This window comes from Bombina bombina, chromosome 4 (genome assembly GCF_027579735.1).
Source record: "Bombina bombina isolate aBomBom1 chromosome 4, aBomBom1.pri, whole genome shotgun sequence".
NCBI classification, from domain to species: domain Eukaryota; kingdom Metazoa; phylum Chordata; class Amphibia; order Anura; family Bombinatoridae; genus Bombina; species Bombina bombina.
In genome coordinates this window covers 164,968,714-164,984,572 of record NC_069502.1, presented here as the reverse complement: position 1 = coordinate 164,984,572, position 15,859 = coordinate 164,968,714, and the positions used below count along the sequence as shown (strand labels likewise).

General features: G+C 38.1%; 1 protein-coding gene across 3 annotated transcripts in view; it reads right to left on the bottom strand.

Annotated features, from left to right (window-relative positions):
• ROCK2 (Rho associated coiled-coil containing protein kinase 2) overlaps positions 1-15,859 on the bottom strand; it is a 653,542-nt gene that overhangs the window by 424,912 nt on the left and 212,771 nt on the right. For all 3 annotated transcript variants that reach the window (XM_053709676.1, XM_053709677.1, XM_053709678.1), the window contains exon 5: positions 14,418-14,678. In XM_053709676.1, coding sequence (XP_053565651.1) covers positions 14,418-14,678 — 261 coding nt within the window. The remainder of the gene's footprint in view (positions 1-14,417; positions 14,679-15,859) is intronic.

The following is a 15,859-nucleotide window of genomic DNA, read 5'->3' as shown; positions in this document are numbered from 1 at the left end:
CGCGGGGCTACTCACAACCTATTCGGTGCTTTGGATGTAAGCAACTAGGGCACAAAAGACCAGAGTGTCCCCTAAACGCAGCGAACCAAGCACAGTCCTGGAGAAGACCCGCTAGCGGAATCCCACGTAATCCTCAGCCTGCGGCCCGCTATGTAGAGGCGCAAGAATGCTGGGGCATCCTACATGAGGCAGACCTTGTGCAAGCTGCCCACCGGAATAACCGGCAACTGGTTAAAGTGAATGGGAAGGAGGTCAGTGGTCTACGGGATACTGGTGCTACCATGACCTTGCTTCGAAAGAACTTGGTGTCTGAGAAACAGCACACAGGAGACACTGTGGCTGTGAGGGTAGCAGGGGGCACTGTGTTCCGCCTACCTGTTGCCAGGGTGCATTTGGATTGGGGAGGGGGCGCTAGACCTGTGAATGTGGGGGTCATGAAGGATTTACCAGCTGATGTTCTCCTTGGAAATACCTTGGTCCCCCTTGTTTCTGCCTATGCTCCCATGGGTCCCGCTGATGTTAACCCTGTGACTACCCGTGCTCAGATCCGTGCAGCAGAGACTGACCCCCCTGCTGCTAAGCCCCAGGACGCTGAGCTCAGTAAATCTCTATCCGCTATTGATATGTGGGAGTCACGTTACAATGCGCTGATGAAGGAGAAGAGTCACGTAGAGGATAAAATGGTCACGTTAAATAATCATGTAACAGTGCTAGCGGGAGAGAAGAGGACTGCAGAGGAAAAAGCACGTTTAGAACAGGAATCTCTGCTAGACAAGCTGCACCGACAGACTGCAGAAAACACCAGCTTGAGAGTGGAACATGAAACATTAAGGACAAACTTAGTGACACTGGAGGAGAAGCTGACGCTGGCTCATAGGGAGGTGCAGCAACTCAAGGGCACCCTATGTCAGTATGAAGGGATTGTGGATACCTATAAAGAGCAGGTACAAAAACCACGTAAAGAAGCCGATGATATTTTGAAGGACTGTTTAGCCCTAGTCGGGGCACTGAAGAGGTTGAACCCTTATTTATACAGACAGGGATTCTCTCTCATAACGGGAATACAGATGGATTGTCCCAGCAAACTGACATGCCTACCACCCCTTAGTCCGGTCATCCCCAGGTTGACCCGCAAAAGGGTCAAGCCGGGTCTGCCGGAGTGTTCCACAAGGGGGGAGCTATGTGACAGACCCTTCAGTCAGGACTGAAAGTGTTAACTTTATTTTCTAACCACAAGTGGCTGGCTCCAGCTACAATCTAATTAATGCTTAGCATTCTATTGTTTGATCACCCCCAGAGAGAAACGCCTAAGTGATAAGGAGAGTCAAGAGTGTCCTGTGGTTGAAGTGTTTAAGTAATATAATCCTATTGTATCATGTCAAGGGCGCTTCTCCCTTTTATCTAATGTACAACATTCTTTCAACCCCCATCTGAGGGGGGGTCAAAAACCTGTATAAATCTGTGTGCTGCCTTCAAATAAAGATGTCATTCTGTTTTAAACCTGAAACTGGCTGGGTTGTGAATTGCTGATTGTCTATGCAGGACATTGTTCATCTGGGGTTAACCCTTGGTACACAGTTGGTACCGTAACAGAGGGTATGACAGATAAATTATCGTCAGCGCACTCTTGCTCTTCCACTGTATTTAAAACTGAGCAATCACGCTTTCTTTGAAATGCTGGCATTTTGGATAAAATATTAGCTATAGAATTATCCATTACTGCCGTTAATTGTTGCATAGTAACAAGCATTGGCGCGCTAGATGTACTAGGTGTCGCCTACTGGGGCATAACTGGTATTGACACAGAAGGAGAGGATGGTGAACAACCCCCACTACCTTCATTTGAGGAATCATCTTGGGCAACCTTATTAAATGTGACAGTACTGTCCTTACTTTGTCTTGACGCCATGGCACAATTCTCACATACATTTAAAGGGGGGACCACCTTGGCCTCCATACATACAGAACATGTTCTATCTGAAGGTACAGACATGTTAGACAGGCTTATACAGGCTATTAATGCAATAAAACCGTTTTTAAACAAAACCGTTACTGTCTCTTTAAATGTTAAACAGAGCACACTTTATTTCTGAATGTGTGAAAAACTATGAAGGAAATATCCGATCCTTACCAAATTTGCACCCTAGTGTCTTAATGCTTTGAAAGTATTGCACACCAATTTTAAAGTTTGTAACCCCTTAAATGAGCAAACCGGAGCTATTTTATCAAATTAACAATTTTAAACCCACTACAGTCCCAGCCACAGCGTTTGCTGCGGCTTCACCTGTCCTTGGGGGTTATTCGCCACAGAAATAAGCTTTCCAGAAACGTTTTTAATGGCCACCGGACCCTCTCACATGAAGCTGCATGCACTGCATCCAGAAGAAACTGCGTAATTAAGGCGCGAAAATGAGGCTCTGCCTACTAGAGTGAAAGGCCCTTCCTGACTGGAAAAGGTGTCTAAACGACTGCCTGGCGCTTAAAAACATTACCAAAGTATTTTCAAGTTTCAAAACACTTCAAACAACATATAAATATTGAATAAATCAATTGATTTAGCCTACAATAGTGTCAACCAGTATATAGCCCATTAATAAGCCTTCATTCTGTTATGAGTCTAAGAAAATGGCTTACCGATCCCAAAGAGGGAAAATGACAGTCTTCTAGCATTACTAAGTCTTGTTAGAAAATGGACTAGTCATAACTTGAGCAGAAAAGTCTGCAAACTGTTCCCCCCAACTGAAGTTCTCTGGGCTCAACAGTCCTGCGTGGGAACAGCAATTGATTTTAGTTACTGCTGCTAAAATCATACTCCTCTTTTAAACAGAACTCTTCATCCTTTTCTGTTTTAGAGTAAATAGTACAAACCGGCACTATTTTAAAATAACAAACTCTTGATAGAAGAATGAAAAACTACAACTAACACCACATACTCTTCACCATCTCCGTGGAGATGCTACTTGTTCAGAGCGGCAAAGAGAATGACTGGGGGGCGGAGCCAGAGGGGGGGCTATATGGGCAGCTTTTGCTGTGCTCTCTTTGCCATTTCCTGTTGGGGAAGAGAATTTTCCCACAAGTAAGGATGACGCCATGGACCGGACACACCAATGTTGGAGAAATGGACCAATAAGAAAAATCTAAACAGCACCCTACACCCCCAATGGCTGGGGCACTCACCACCTCCAGAGAACCAGACACCAGCGGAATAGGATTTCTCCGTCGCCACATGGTCAGGAATACGGAAATGGAGTCACAAGGCAAACCGTGCAGTCCATGCAAAAGCGCACCCAACCGCAAAGGCCGCGTCACTAGACATAGGCTGTTATGTTCCAAAAGAGCCACGAGCCGAAGCAACACTACACAGTAGCAGACAGAATCACATAACAAACATGATTATAAATCCCCCCTGTTCAATAACCCCCCTCAGGAGATATTAACCCTTGATTCCTAGATACAAAAAGGAGCCTCACTGAGACCCTATGTTAACGTTATCGCCGAAAGGTTGTAGCCCCTCTCGTATAAACAGTTGTAATTACGATACATCTATGATGAAAGTAAAATAAAACGATCTTACCGGAATGTATGCTGTGGAACAGGAACACGGCCCTTCAAGTGTGACAGATAGTAGCGTCGCTTCTGCCATGGACTTGAGAGAAAAAAGCAGGCAGCGAAACTCCGGACTCTTTCACCCATGCTCTCACTGAGATGCTGACAGGACTACTTAAAACTGCAGTCCCATGCCAAAGAGTACTACCCTCCATAAGAGACTATCGAAAACTTCTGACACTTCTCTGCCAACCTCCTGGGATGAAAGGCAAAGAATGACTGGGGGATGAGCGGAGTGGGAGGAGTATTTAAGCCTTTGGCTGGCGTGTCTTTGCCTCCTCCTGGTGGCCAGGTTCTGAATTTCCCAAAAGTAATGAATGCAGCTGTGGACTCTTTCCATTTATGAAGAAAACAGCCACACACAAAAACAAAACAAAAAAAACAAAAACAACTTGATTTGAAATCTAACAACAAAAATAGCAGAGCACATGATACATTTTGGGCAATAAAATATCTAAGCAATATGTTGCAGCCCATAAGGGCACATACAAATTATGACAACACAATAAATGAGTAGACAAGACGTAATTGGCGAATCTATGTATGAAACAATATTTTTGTTTTAAAAACACACGTTCTTCAGAATCTTTTGCTATACTTATCTCCTCACTGAGACATTTTCCACTTAACAACCAAACGTACTTTACTACAACAAATAACTGTAACCAAAGTCTGCAGAGAAATTATGTTGGTATTATGAGATTGACATATAATTTGCCCTGTAAAGATAAAAGCCAAATAATAATTGGCACCTGGTTGTTTGTTTAAAAAGTCTCCGCAGATTAATGTAGCAAGTGTTTTGTTGTTATCTCAAATGATCTCACTTATTAACTTAGAGATAATCTCTCTATAGCTACTATACATACGCCACATAGTTACTAACCTTGTCACTACAATCGTCACCATAATACCATAGGAATAATGATCTATATGTTCACTTAAGTCTAGTATCTTAGCATTTGCTCTCTGGTCCAAACTACGGTCCTATATATACATAAATAGTTCTGATTTATCTCAGTGATTCTGCAAAAACCAATCTCAGAGAATACAGAGACTGATAAGTGCATAAACACCACATATTTACACCAAATGCCCTGATTTATGTTTAAGAATGGCACCTTTTACAAGTCATTTGACCCAGGTTTCTGCTGCACCGATTATCGTATGTCAACTCATGTATCATACTTGTTTTTATTTCTAAAAAATGCCAAGATACTACAAAGTTTTCTTGAGCAATATACTGGTACCTGTATTCTGATTTGCATCCCTTTAATGTCAATTTTTTGTAGTTAAATCCATCACTAAGGCCAATTCAACAAAAATGAAATCTCTACCACTGACTTCCCTAAATTTTTCCACATAATGTTTAGAACATCTGTCTTATTAAGATACAGGTAACACCTTTAGATTGTAATATAAAATGTCTAAAGGGACATTCTACTCTAAAAAAAATTCCCTTTTAATTTGTTCCCAATGGTCCATTTCATCTGCTGGAGTGTACAGGTAGCACTCAGTTTACGCCGGGGTTAGGTTCCAGAAGGAATGGTTGTAAATCGAAACCGTTATAAATTGAAACCCAGTTTATAATGTAAGTCAATGGGAAGTGAGGAAGTTAGGTTCCAGGCCCCTCTCAAAATTGACATAAGTAACAACTAATACATTATTTTTAAAGCTTTGAAATGAAGACTTTAAATGCTAAACAGCATTATAAACCTAATTAAATCATCACACAACAGACTGTATCATCAAACTAAGTTTAATGAACAAATACATTTTTTTTACTTGCATTTTTCTGCAAACAGTTCTCTGCATTGTTAGCATGTTAGATAATATTTGGTCTGCACCTTTTCTATGCATTCTGGACTGATTAAGCAGTTAGGCACCCTCACCTCAAGCAGCTGGACAGGAAGATAATAGGGAAGTGGCTGCTAGATCTTGTTGCTTTGAAAGCTGCTCGATAGCTAAGTTCTGTTCTGTGTACACAGATTAATTTCAGTCTGCTAAGTTTGCATAACTTTGCTGCAACACAAACGGACAGCTCCACCTACTGGCTATTTTAATTAGTGCACTGCTTTTCAATTCTTTTCAACAGCAGTCACATAACTGAAAAAAAGGTTGTTATTCTGAAACGGCACAAATTGAACCGGCGTAAACCGAGGGCCATCTGTATTTAAAGGGACAGTCAACACCAGAATTTTTGTTGTTTAAAAAAAGAGAGTTAATCCCTTTATTACCCATTCCCCATTTTTGCATAACCAACACAGTTATAATTATACACGTTTTACCTCTGTAATTACTTTCAAGCTAAGCCTCTGCAAACTGCCCCCTTATTTCAGTTATTTTGACAGACTTGCATTTTAGCCAATCAGTGCTCACTCCTAGGTAACTTCACGTGCGTGAGCTTATTGTTATCTATATGAAACTAATGAACTAACTCCTCTAGTGGTAAAAAAACAGTCAAAATGCTTTCGGATTAGAGGAGGCCTTCAAGGTCTAAGAAATTAGTTGAAAGCTAATTCTGGGAGGTTTATATGCTAAGAATACCAAAAGAACAAAGCAAAATTGGTGATAAAAGTAAATTGGAAAGTTGTTTAAAATTGCATGCCCTATTTGAATCATGAAAGTTTTTGGGGGATTTGACTGTCCCTATAATGGTTTGCAAACATTTCATTTATTTGTATTAGTTATTTGAAATAGCTAATTTTGCCTGCTGTATCCGCACCTTTATTAGTAGAAAAGCTATGTAAAATGGGGCCAATGAAGAAGAGATAGATTTTGTATGTGAAATAGTTGCTTGCGTTTATTCAACCCCTCAGTCATAATTAGTATTTCAATGCCTAACATAACACAAGACAGTCTGCTTTACCTGCAGGCTTAGCCCATTGTAATGTCAATGAGAGAAAATGTAGCAGTACAGCGCTGCGGAATCTGTTGGCGCTCTACAAATACCTGATAATAATACAGTGTTAAACGTAGGTACTATGTCAACACAGTACGCTGGGCAAAATACCTACATCCGGGACAGTAAACACCTTGATATTTTATATAAAATGTTTAGTGATGCATGATGAAACCGCTTTGCACTTTATTTTCATTATTTATTTGCCCCCTTTTCATGTAATTTTAGCTCTAAGATGTTTTAATTCTTTGAACTTGAAATACACCCTGTTAACTGCTATATATATTTCCTTAATTAGTTTAAACTGAAAACTACCAAGCTTTTATAACCATTTGTCATATGACTGCAGTAGTTGTGTGTAAATAATTTTAGTGAGAAACCCCAAATTTGCAGAAAAGGGTTAATTTTTTTATATGATCGAATTTGCCAGCCAAATAGTGGCATGAAATATACCAAAATGGGCATAGATCAAAACCTTGGGTTGTCCACTTTAGAAATATATATCGTTTTGAGGATTAGTTTTGAGAATTTGGGAAGTTCTGCTGAAAGAAATGAGTTAGCCCATTGCATAATTTTAGACATAGCTGCCGAAAAATACCTTAAAGGGACAGTTTACTTTGTTTGTTTTTATTGTTTAAAAAGATAGATAAGCACCTTTCGTACTTATTCCCCAGCTTTGCACAACCAACATTGTGATATTAATAGACTTTATAAGCTATAAACCTCTAAATTTCTGAAAGTTTCTAGCTCTCTGCAGGCTGCCTCTTATCTCAGTGCATTTTATTAGCTTATTAACAGCTAGACAATGCTAGTTCATGTATGCCATATAGATACCGTTGTGCTCAATACTGAGTTATTTATGAAGCGGCACTAATTGGCTAAAATGCAAGTTTGTAAAAAGCACTGAGATAAGGGGGCAGTCTGAAGAGGCTTAGATACTAGGTACTTACAGAGTTAAAAAGTATATTAATATGTGTTGGTTATGCAAAACTGGGGAATGGGTAATAAAGGGATTATCTTTTTAAACAACAAAAATCTTCGGGTAGACTGTCCCTTTAAAATGATCAAAAATAATAAATATATACAGGTTTGGTTTTAGCTTAATCATAAAATGGCAATAAACAAATTTTATGATTTTTTTTTTTATTTTTTACAGTTAGAGTTTTTGTGGAATGTGATATACAGGTAGCCCTCAGTTTACGCCGGGGTTAGGTTCCAGGAGGAATGGTTGTAAATCGAAACCATTGTAAATTGAAACCCAGTTTATAATGCAAGTCAATTGGAAGTGAGGGACTTGGGTTCCAAACCCCTCTCAAAATTGTCATAAGTAACACCTAATATATTATTTATAAAGCTTTGAAATTAAGATTTTAAATGCTAAACAGCACTATAAACAGTATCAAATAATCACACAACACAGAATATATAATTAAATTAAACTAAGTTAAATGAACAAAAACATTTGCTAAACTGCATTATAAACCTTATGAAATAATCACACAACACACACTTTACTTGCATTTTTCTGCAAACAGTTCTTTCTATGCATTCCAATCTGGACTGATTTATAGACAGGAAGATCTTGTTCCTATGAAAGCTGCTCGATAGCTCATGTCTAGCTAGACTAATTAATTCCAGCCTGTTTGTGAGCTTGGCTTTGCATAACTTTGCTGCAAAACAAGCGGACAGCTCCACCTACTGGCTATTTTAATCAATGCAATGCTTTTCAAAGTTTTTCAATAGCAGTCACATGACAGAAAAAAAAGGTTGTTATTCTGAAACGGTGCAAATTGAACCGGCTTAAATCGAGGGCCACCTGTATATATAAACAAATTAAACTTTTTTTAGGTAATTTTACAACAATTTCTGAAATCTCTCTATAAAAATACATTCATACAAACATCTACACACTTATCTAGTGCTTATATGTTAATCAAAAAAACAAAGTGCTTTATTTCTGTTTAAACCGAGCGGTAGCAAAAATGCTAAAAAAAAAAAAAAAATGTCCGGTACGTTGAGCAACTTTTTCTCTGAAATTGCCAGTACTGAAGAGGTTAAATACAGAGATGCACGGTATCTGTACCACGTCAGAAGCATGCCAAACATTCCACAAACATTATGCCAGACATACTGTTTGTCCAAAAACCTCAGGAGAACTTTATTCAATAGGGAAATGATTTATTGAAACTATTAGCAAAGAGATTGCACATACATTTCAATTAGAAGCTGTAGCCGCTGGCAAAATAATGCTTTTGTTTCAAGAAACCACTGACATTCTCTGCTTATCTTACACCGCAAACGACAGTGGTATGACACTATCCGTGTGCAATTTATTGAGCTCTGATAACATGCCAGCCAAGGAGCACGCATGCCTTTTAATATCAGAATTACAGCAGTTGCAAAGGTGAACAATAAACATCTTTATTATAATCCTTTATGTCTAAAGTACTTTGTACAATACAATGAGTGAATATACGAGACAAATTACACACGTTTGATACAAAAGAAGTTGTAGGCTCAGGAAAGCTATGTTAATATTAGAATAAAACAAAATGATATTTGCAAAGCAGAGTTTGGAAAAGGAGCACCTATGCTCAATTAGCAAATACAACAACGTATTCCTTATTCCTATGGTACTACTACTGTTCATTTGCCTTCACTCACTTTTGCAAGGGGAAGCATCACATAACTTGCAAACTACATATTTTGGAGTGTTTTTTCCATTTGTCTCATTTTAGAGTATTCACTCCAGAGGCGTAACTAGAAGCCACAGGGCACAGGTGCAAGAATCTAAGCCCCCCCCCCCCAACCCCAACCCCCCAAAAAAGTGAATTTGATACTTTTTTTTTTACTTTTTTTTTTTACATTTAACACAGGAAAAAAAGTGAATCAGATTTCATGTCTGCAAAAGGAGGTACCCTGTGCCCAACGTCTGTGAGATGATCTGACCCCCTGTTACTGTATATAGTGACACTGTTTAACCCACCAGTACTGTATGTGAGTCAGTGACACAGTCTGTAATCTGTCTGTGAGATGGCTGGCCTGACCCTACCCGCCCCAGTACTTTATAAAGTGACCACAGTAGTCTGTGACATGGTCTAGCCCCCCGTACTGTATAGACTGACACTGTTTACCCCCCGCCCCCCCATGCTGTAGTAACAAGGTCTGTAATTTGCTGGTTCCACAAACATACACACACACATACATGCATAAATACACACACAGTCACATACATACATACATACATACACACACACACAAACACCAATGGATAAAACAGAAACACTAACCCCTGTAGTCAGAGAAACTAGTGAAGAATCATGTCACACTCACATGATATCAGTGCAGGCAGTGGCAGGTCAACGTTTTTTATTGTAAAAAAAATATTTATTTATTTTTAAGCTGGGCCCCCACCCTTGGGGGCCCAGTCGCAATTGCGACCTCTGCACCCTTTGTAGTTTCGTCCCTGATTCACTCTAAAATGTATCTAAGCCTCTGCAGACTGCCCCCTTACATAAGTGCTTTTGACAGACATGCATTTAAGCCAATCAGTGCTGACTCTTAAATAACTCCACGGGAGTGAGCACAGTGTTATCTATATGACACACATTAACTAGCACTGTCTAAGTGTGAAAAACTGTCAAAATCCACTGAAATTGGAGACGGTTTTCAATGGTTTATAAATCAGTTTGAGCCTAGCTAGGTTTAGCTTTCAAATAAGAATACCATGAGAATAAATCAAATTTGATGATAAAAGTAAATTGGAAAGTTGTTTAAAATGGCATCCCCTATCTGAATCATGAAAGTTTAATTTTGACTAGACTGTCCCTTTAAATGGGGCAATAAATACATTGAGATTTTAATTTAAAAAGGTTTAGTTATGCAATACACGTCCAATAATAATCACAATAATACTAAAAATAATACAAATACAAAGGATAATAATAATAATCTATACCAAAGTTACCATAGTAATTGTAAAGTTCTAACTCTTTTGCATTAATCAGAGTAAAAAAAGCTGTAAAATTACACTAGGCCTACGCACAATAGATAGAAATGTCCTGTATTTAATCTTAAACAGACCAGCAACTACCAGTGGGTGTGGCATTTTCATGTGAACATACAAAACGGACTGCACATTGTTTACCATAAAATAAAATCCCTTTTATGCAGTCTGATGTTTGAATAATTTAGGATTACATATTTATATTTTACTTTAGTTCTCAAATGCAATAAAAACATTGTGTGTATGTATTTTATATTTATATATATATATATATATATATATATATATATATATATATATATATATATATATATATATATATATATATATATATATATATATATATATATATATATATATATATCTATATATCTATATATCATCAACAAGAATATAAAGATTGCAAAAAGTTAGATAGGGCATCCATTTCTTGAAACTGATCTGCCCCATAGGGAAGACTATTTAGCTTAATGGGACACTAAACCCAATTTTTTTCTTTAATGATTCAGATAGAACTTGCAATTTTAAGCAACTTTCTAATTTACTCCTATTATCATTTTTTTCTTCGTTCTCTTTCTATCTTTATTTCAAAAGCAGGAATTTAAAGCTTAGGAGCCAGCCCATTTTAGGTTCAGTATCCTGGATAGTGCTTGCTTATTGGTGGCTACATTTAGCAAACCAATAAGCCAAGCATAACCCAGGTTCTCAAACAAAAATGGGTCGGCTCTTAAGCTTTACATTCCTGCTTTTTAAATAAAGATAGCAAGAGAACAAAGAAAAATTGATAATATGAGTAAATTAGAAAGTTGCTTAAAATTGCATGTTTTATCTGAATCATTAAATAAAAAAATTGAGTTTAGTGTCCCTTTAATTTCTTGTATGTGTTTAGCATTAGAACTTTGACTGAGGCGTCCACTAATTGGGAATGTTTGTAGCTTACTAAGCAACAAGATACATTTGCAGCATAACTCAAATAGTGAATTTAGGTGGAATTCCAATTAAAATGTGAAATTCTAGAAATTTCCAGGTATAAAGGAATGTGCGTCATTCGTACGGACAAAAGAATCTGTAAGATGTCTTTTAAGGACACGGAAACATTATATGCTTCTATAACTCAATATCTTGGTATTTATGAACCTCATCCTGTCCACAGGTACACTGATCCTTCCTTAAATTAGTGGAATTCAACGAGGGTACCAGAAGCCATAAGTGCACATTCCATTTTCTGTTCCCTGCAGTACTAAAACCAACTATACTAAACTATTTTACATTAGGATTTGTTTCTTTGAGCAATTCCAAACTAAACAACAACAATTGCATTGCTTATAACGTAGTTACAGGTAAAGAGTTTTAATTATGTACATTAAAGCAAACTGTGTCAAACTTAAAATTCTAATTATGATAGCTACAGAACAGCAGCAGCATTTATCAAGTTACAGCATATAATAAAAACAAACGCTGATACATGCAAAGTGCTTGTGTGTTTACAGTTAATGCATTGATTTAATCTGAAAAAGGCCACCAGATGGCGATGCATATGACCAGTTACAGACAGATAAGCTACACAACCCTAAAAATACATTGCTACGTTTCTATTCCGTAGCTTTGCACATCTATAGGCATGTTGTACATGAAGGTATTTGAGTGGATTATTTTAAAAATAAATTGCTAGAACATCCTGTACACAGTGAGTGTGCTGCATATATCAGCACTGCCCCAGGGAGCAAACGTTAATTCAAAGACAGCTGCACCAATAAGGTCACTGCTGTCCATCTCCCATTCTGACCAATGTGATATAAATATAATACTATGAAGTAACACTTTTTTCCACTAGTCTGTCTATGACCCTGTAAACCACAAAAACCAGCATCTCCTGATTAGTGCAGGGCTCAACACACACCTAGGCACTTGTCTGGCACCCTGCTTTAAAACCCCAATGACACCCATGGGTGCCCCCCTACTTCCCCTAGCTGATCACCACCATCTGCTTGGTGCAAATCCAGCTTTCAATTATACAAGTGTCCAAAAGTTTCTGGTTCCTACATTTTGAACAAATTTGTCAAGAAATGCTTTAGTGACAAACTCAAAACAAAAAAGTGTCAGCACACCTTCAAATCAAAGTTTTATTTAGCACACAGTAATCCACAACTTTATACAATATGCACTTCCAGAAATCCCCATCTCTCTACACACCATTAGTCCAATGGAGGACCAAGTCAGTTTAGTAACAGACTAAATAAGTTGAGGAAAGTGTAGCCGTAAGGAACAAGAAACCCTGTGATGCTGCAGACCTGATGGAATACCGGAACGCTGTGCTATATACATTACCATTTGTAATCGCAATATACAATAATATGCAGTAATATGTATAGTCGTTGTTTAAGGGTGTCATATACCCCCTATTATTTCCTTCATTATTTCTTCTGAGCACTTTATTAGTTTGCAGGTATCCTTTTTGAACAGTGGCCCATACCAGTTTTTGTATGTTGACAGAAAAATTATTTCTATTTCTGCAGCTATGTTCCTAGTGAACTATGATAATATCTGATTTATCTTTGAAGCTGCAGCCTAGCATTAAGCATTGCTTTTTGGTGGATGTTAACATGAATACCTCTCATGCCAGTGTCTATCCTGATCAGCATTGCTCCAACAGATTCCGCAGTGCTAATATAATCACTTTATTTAAAGATTAAAAACAATGACGCTTCGGGAATAGTCCCCTATTGCTGATATAGATTAATTGTTAAGAACGCAATGTAATTAGGAAGAAAATGATTCTGTATCTAAGGCAGGAAAATATACAGTATACTAGAATGAGACAAAAATTTAACCTTTATACTGTATCTATAAATATATACAACGTTGGAGGAACCTAGTGATGTTTTTTTCTTGTCTGGTGACCAGCAGATGTGTCAGAAACATTAATTAAAGTCTGTTTGTCAGGAATACTGAAGCATAACTTTGTGTCTTATATTGCAGAAAATGCAGAAAATGCAGCATATCTGCAGAAAGAACAGGATACATGCAAAAACTGTTAGCGATTTTAACTTTTCAGCGCTGCTCCACATTAGGCTGTTCTCTTCAAACAGAGCTGTGCTCTGGCTGCACTGTCTGTGTTTTCCTGATCAAAGTTCATCCAGAGCAAAGTGTTGTTTTAAGTGAACAGTGAAATATGCAGTAGCGCTGCAAAAGAGTAGTGCACTGATTGACTGGCTCTTAGAGATTGTTTCAAACCCATCCCCTAGCCTTTAACTGTCTGCAAAGCTGTTTTTTTCTGAATGTAAGACGTTTGTATGAGCAATGCACCCTTTTTATTACTATTTCTATGTTAGACTATGTCTGCAGCTAATTTGCAATGACATTTTCAACTACTGCACTATATTATAAAACTTTAAATATTGCTTTATTCTCCATTTAACTGATATGTTGCAATTAAACTGGTGCTGTAGTGTAACTGCCTAAAATTAAATTCGATTTAAAAATGACCTGCAGAAAATTTTTCACTAAAAAAATCTCATCGCAGAAAGTGAAAAAAAGTTCTGCCTCTGGGGCTGTGCGCGGGGAACACCACCACTAGGAACTACAGCAGTCTGACCGAACATGGTGACATCGATAAATGGCTCTTTAAAGGGGATTTCAGTAAATGCATATAATAGTGTGTGTGTGTGAATTACTTATATAGTGTTTGTCTTGTATATAATTTAGCCACACATGGAAGTTATAATGTTAATGAATTTTGCTTGTCTATTGAACTTTAAACAGCAGTACTGAGAAGGGGGTGGGGTCATGTGATCACTAATCATGTGATCACATGCCTAAGAGCAGGATGCATCCATAGTAACATGGTTTATTTTTCTCTCTCTCATAACATTCTAATAAAATAGAGTCTGTTATTCCAGTACTTACTTCATCCATCTTCATACAAGTGCCGAAGTCTGCAAGTTTAAGGTGCCCGTTCTTATCCAGGAGCATATTGTCAGGTTTCACATCTCTGTGAATCAGTCCCATAGAGTGAATGGCATCAAGTGCAAGGACAACCTCAGCCGTGTAGAATTTTGCCCACTTCTCTGGCATATCATAATTACTCATAAGGTTTACAAGGTCTCCTCCCGGCATGTATTCCATGACCATGTACAGGTATTTTGTATCTTGAAAGGCACAAAACAGCTAAAAAAATGAAAATGATAGAATATACATATTTAGTATACAACATTACATGTATAGACTGACATATCACTAAACTCACTCAAGCACGTAGACATGCAGCTGTATCTGAACCGTTCATTTCAGTTTATTCTGATTAGCTGAAGAAGACTAAACTTATTATGGGCCAGAGAACTAGGGATAATGTCTTTAAATGGGCAGCAAAAATGGTAATAAAGATCTTTGTTGAGAGTTGCAAGAGAATGACTGGATATGGCAGTGAGGGGAGGAGCTATATAGCAGCTCTGCTGTGGGTGATCCTCTTGCAACTTCCTGTTGGGAAGGAGAATATCCCACAAGTAATGGATGATCCGTGGACTGGATACACTTAAGAGAAATACTGCATTTTTCACCATACAGCACTTCAAGAAAAAAACAAGCCTTAAATAGCCAAGCCACTGTGCCTCTAAACAATGCTAATAATAACTCTTGACTTTCTGGCATGCAGAAGCACACAATCTACATTTTCCAAGTATTAACAAGCACCTCTATGCTGGGTTCTACCCAGAAAGTGACAGCCTGGATAGTGTGTGCCACTCGCCTGCACTAACAAAAGAATAGGTACATGAGCAAGTAAGTGGGTAATCGTGATTGCAGTGTGTACGTGACGGATTAGAAGTCATTTCTTGCACCTGCCATGCTTTAACAAATACTAACAAGGGACTAGGCAGAGAACAAACCTAAAATATGTTCTTCATATACAAAAACTATTATTATTATTTATTTGTATAGCGCTGCACAATTCTGTAGCGCTGGGTACAAGATAGGGGTATACAATGACAAGGAGTGATAAAATGTAAAACATAATAGTCTAAACAAATCTAGTACAGGAGGAATGGGGCCCTGCTCCGGAGAGTCTACAGGTTGAACAGAGACATAAGGTTTGGGGTAGCTTGTCACATGGATTGTAGTTGCAGCAGTGAGTCAGGCAATTCAAGGTTTATTTTGGTTTGAATGAAAAACAGAGGAGAGATGGTAAGCCTATGAATAGGTGGGTTTTCAAGGAGCGCCTGAAACTATACAAGGTTAGAGACAGTCTTATGGAGCGGGGTAGAGAGTTCCAAAGGACAGGAGCAGTGTGTGAGAGGTCATAGAGACAGGAGATGGACATAGAGATAAAAGAAGAGATGTAGGTCAGAGGTTGA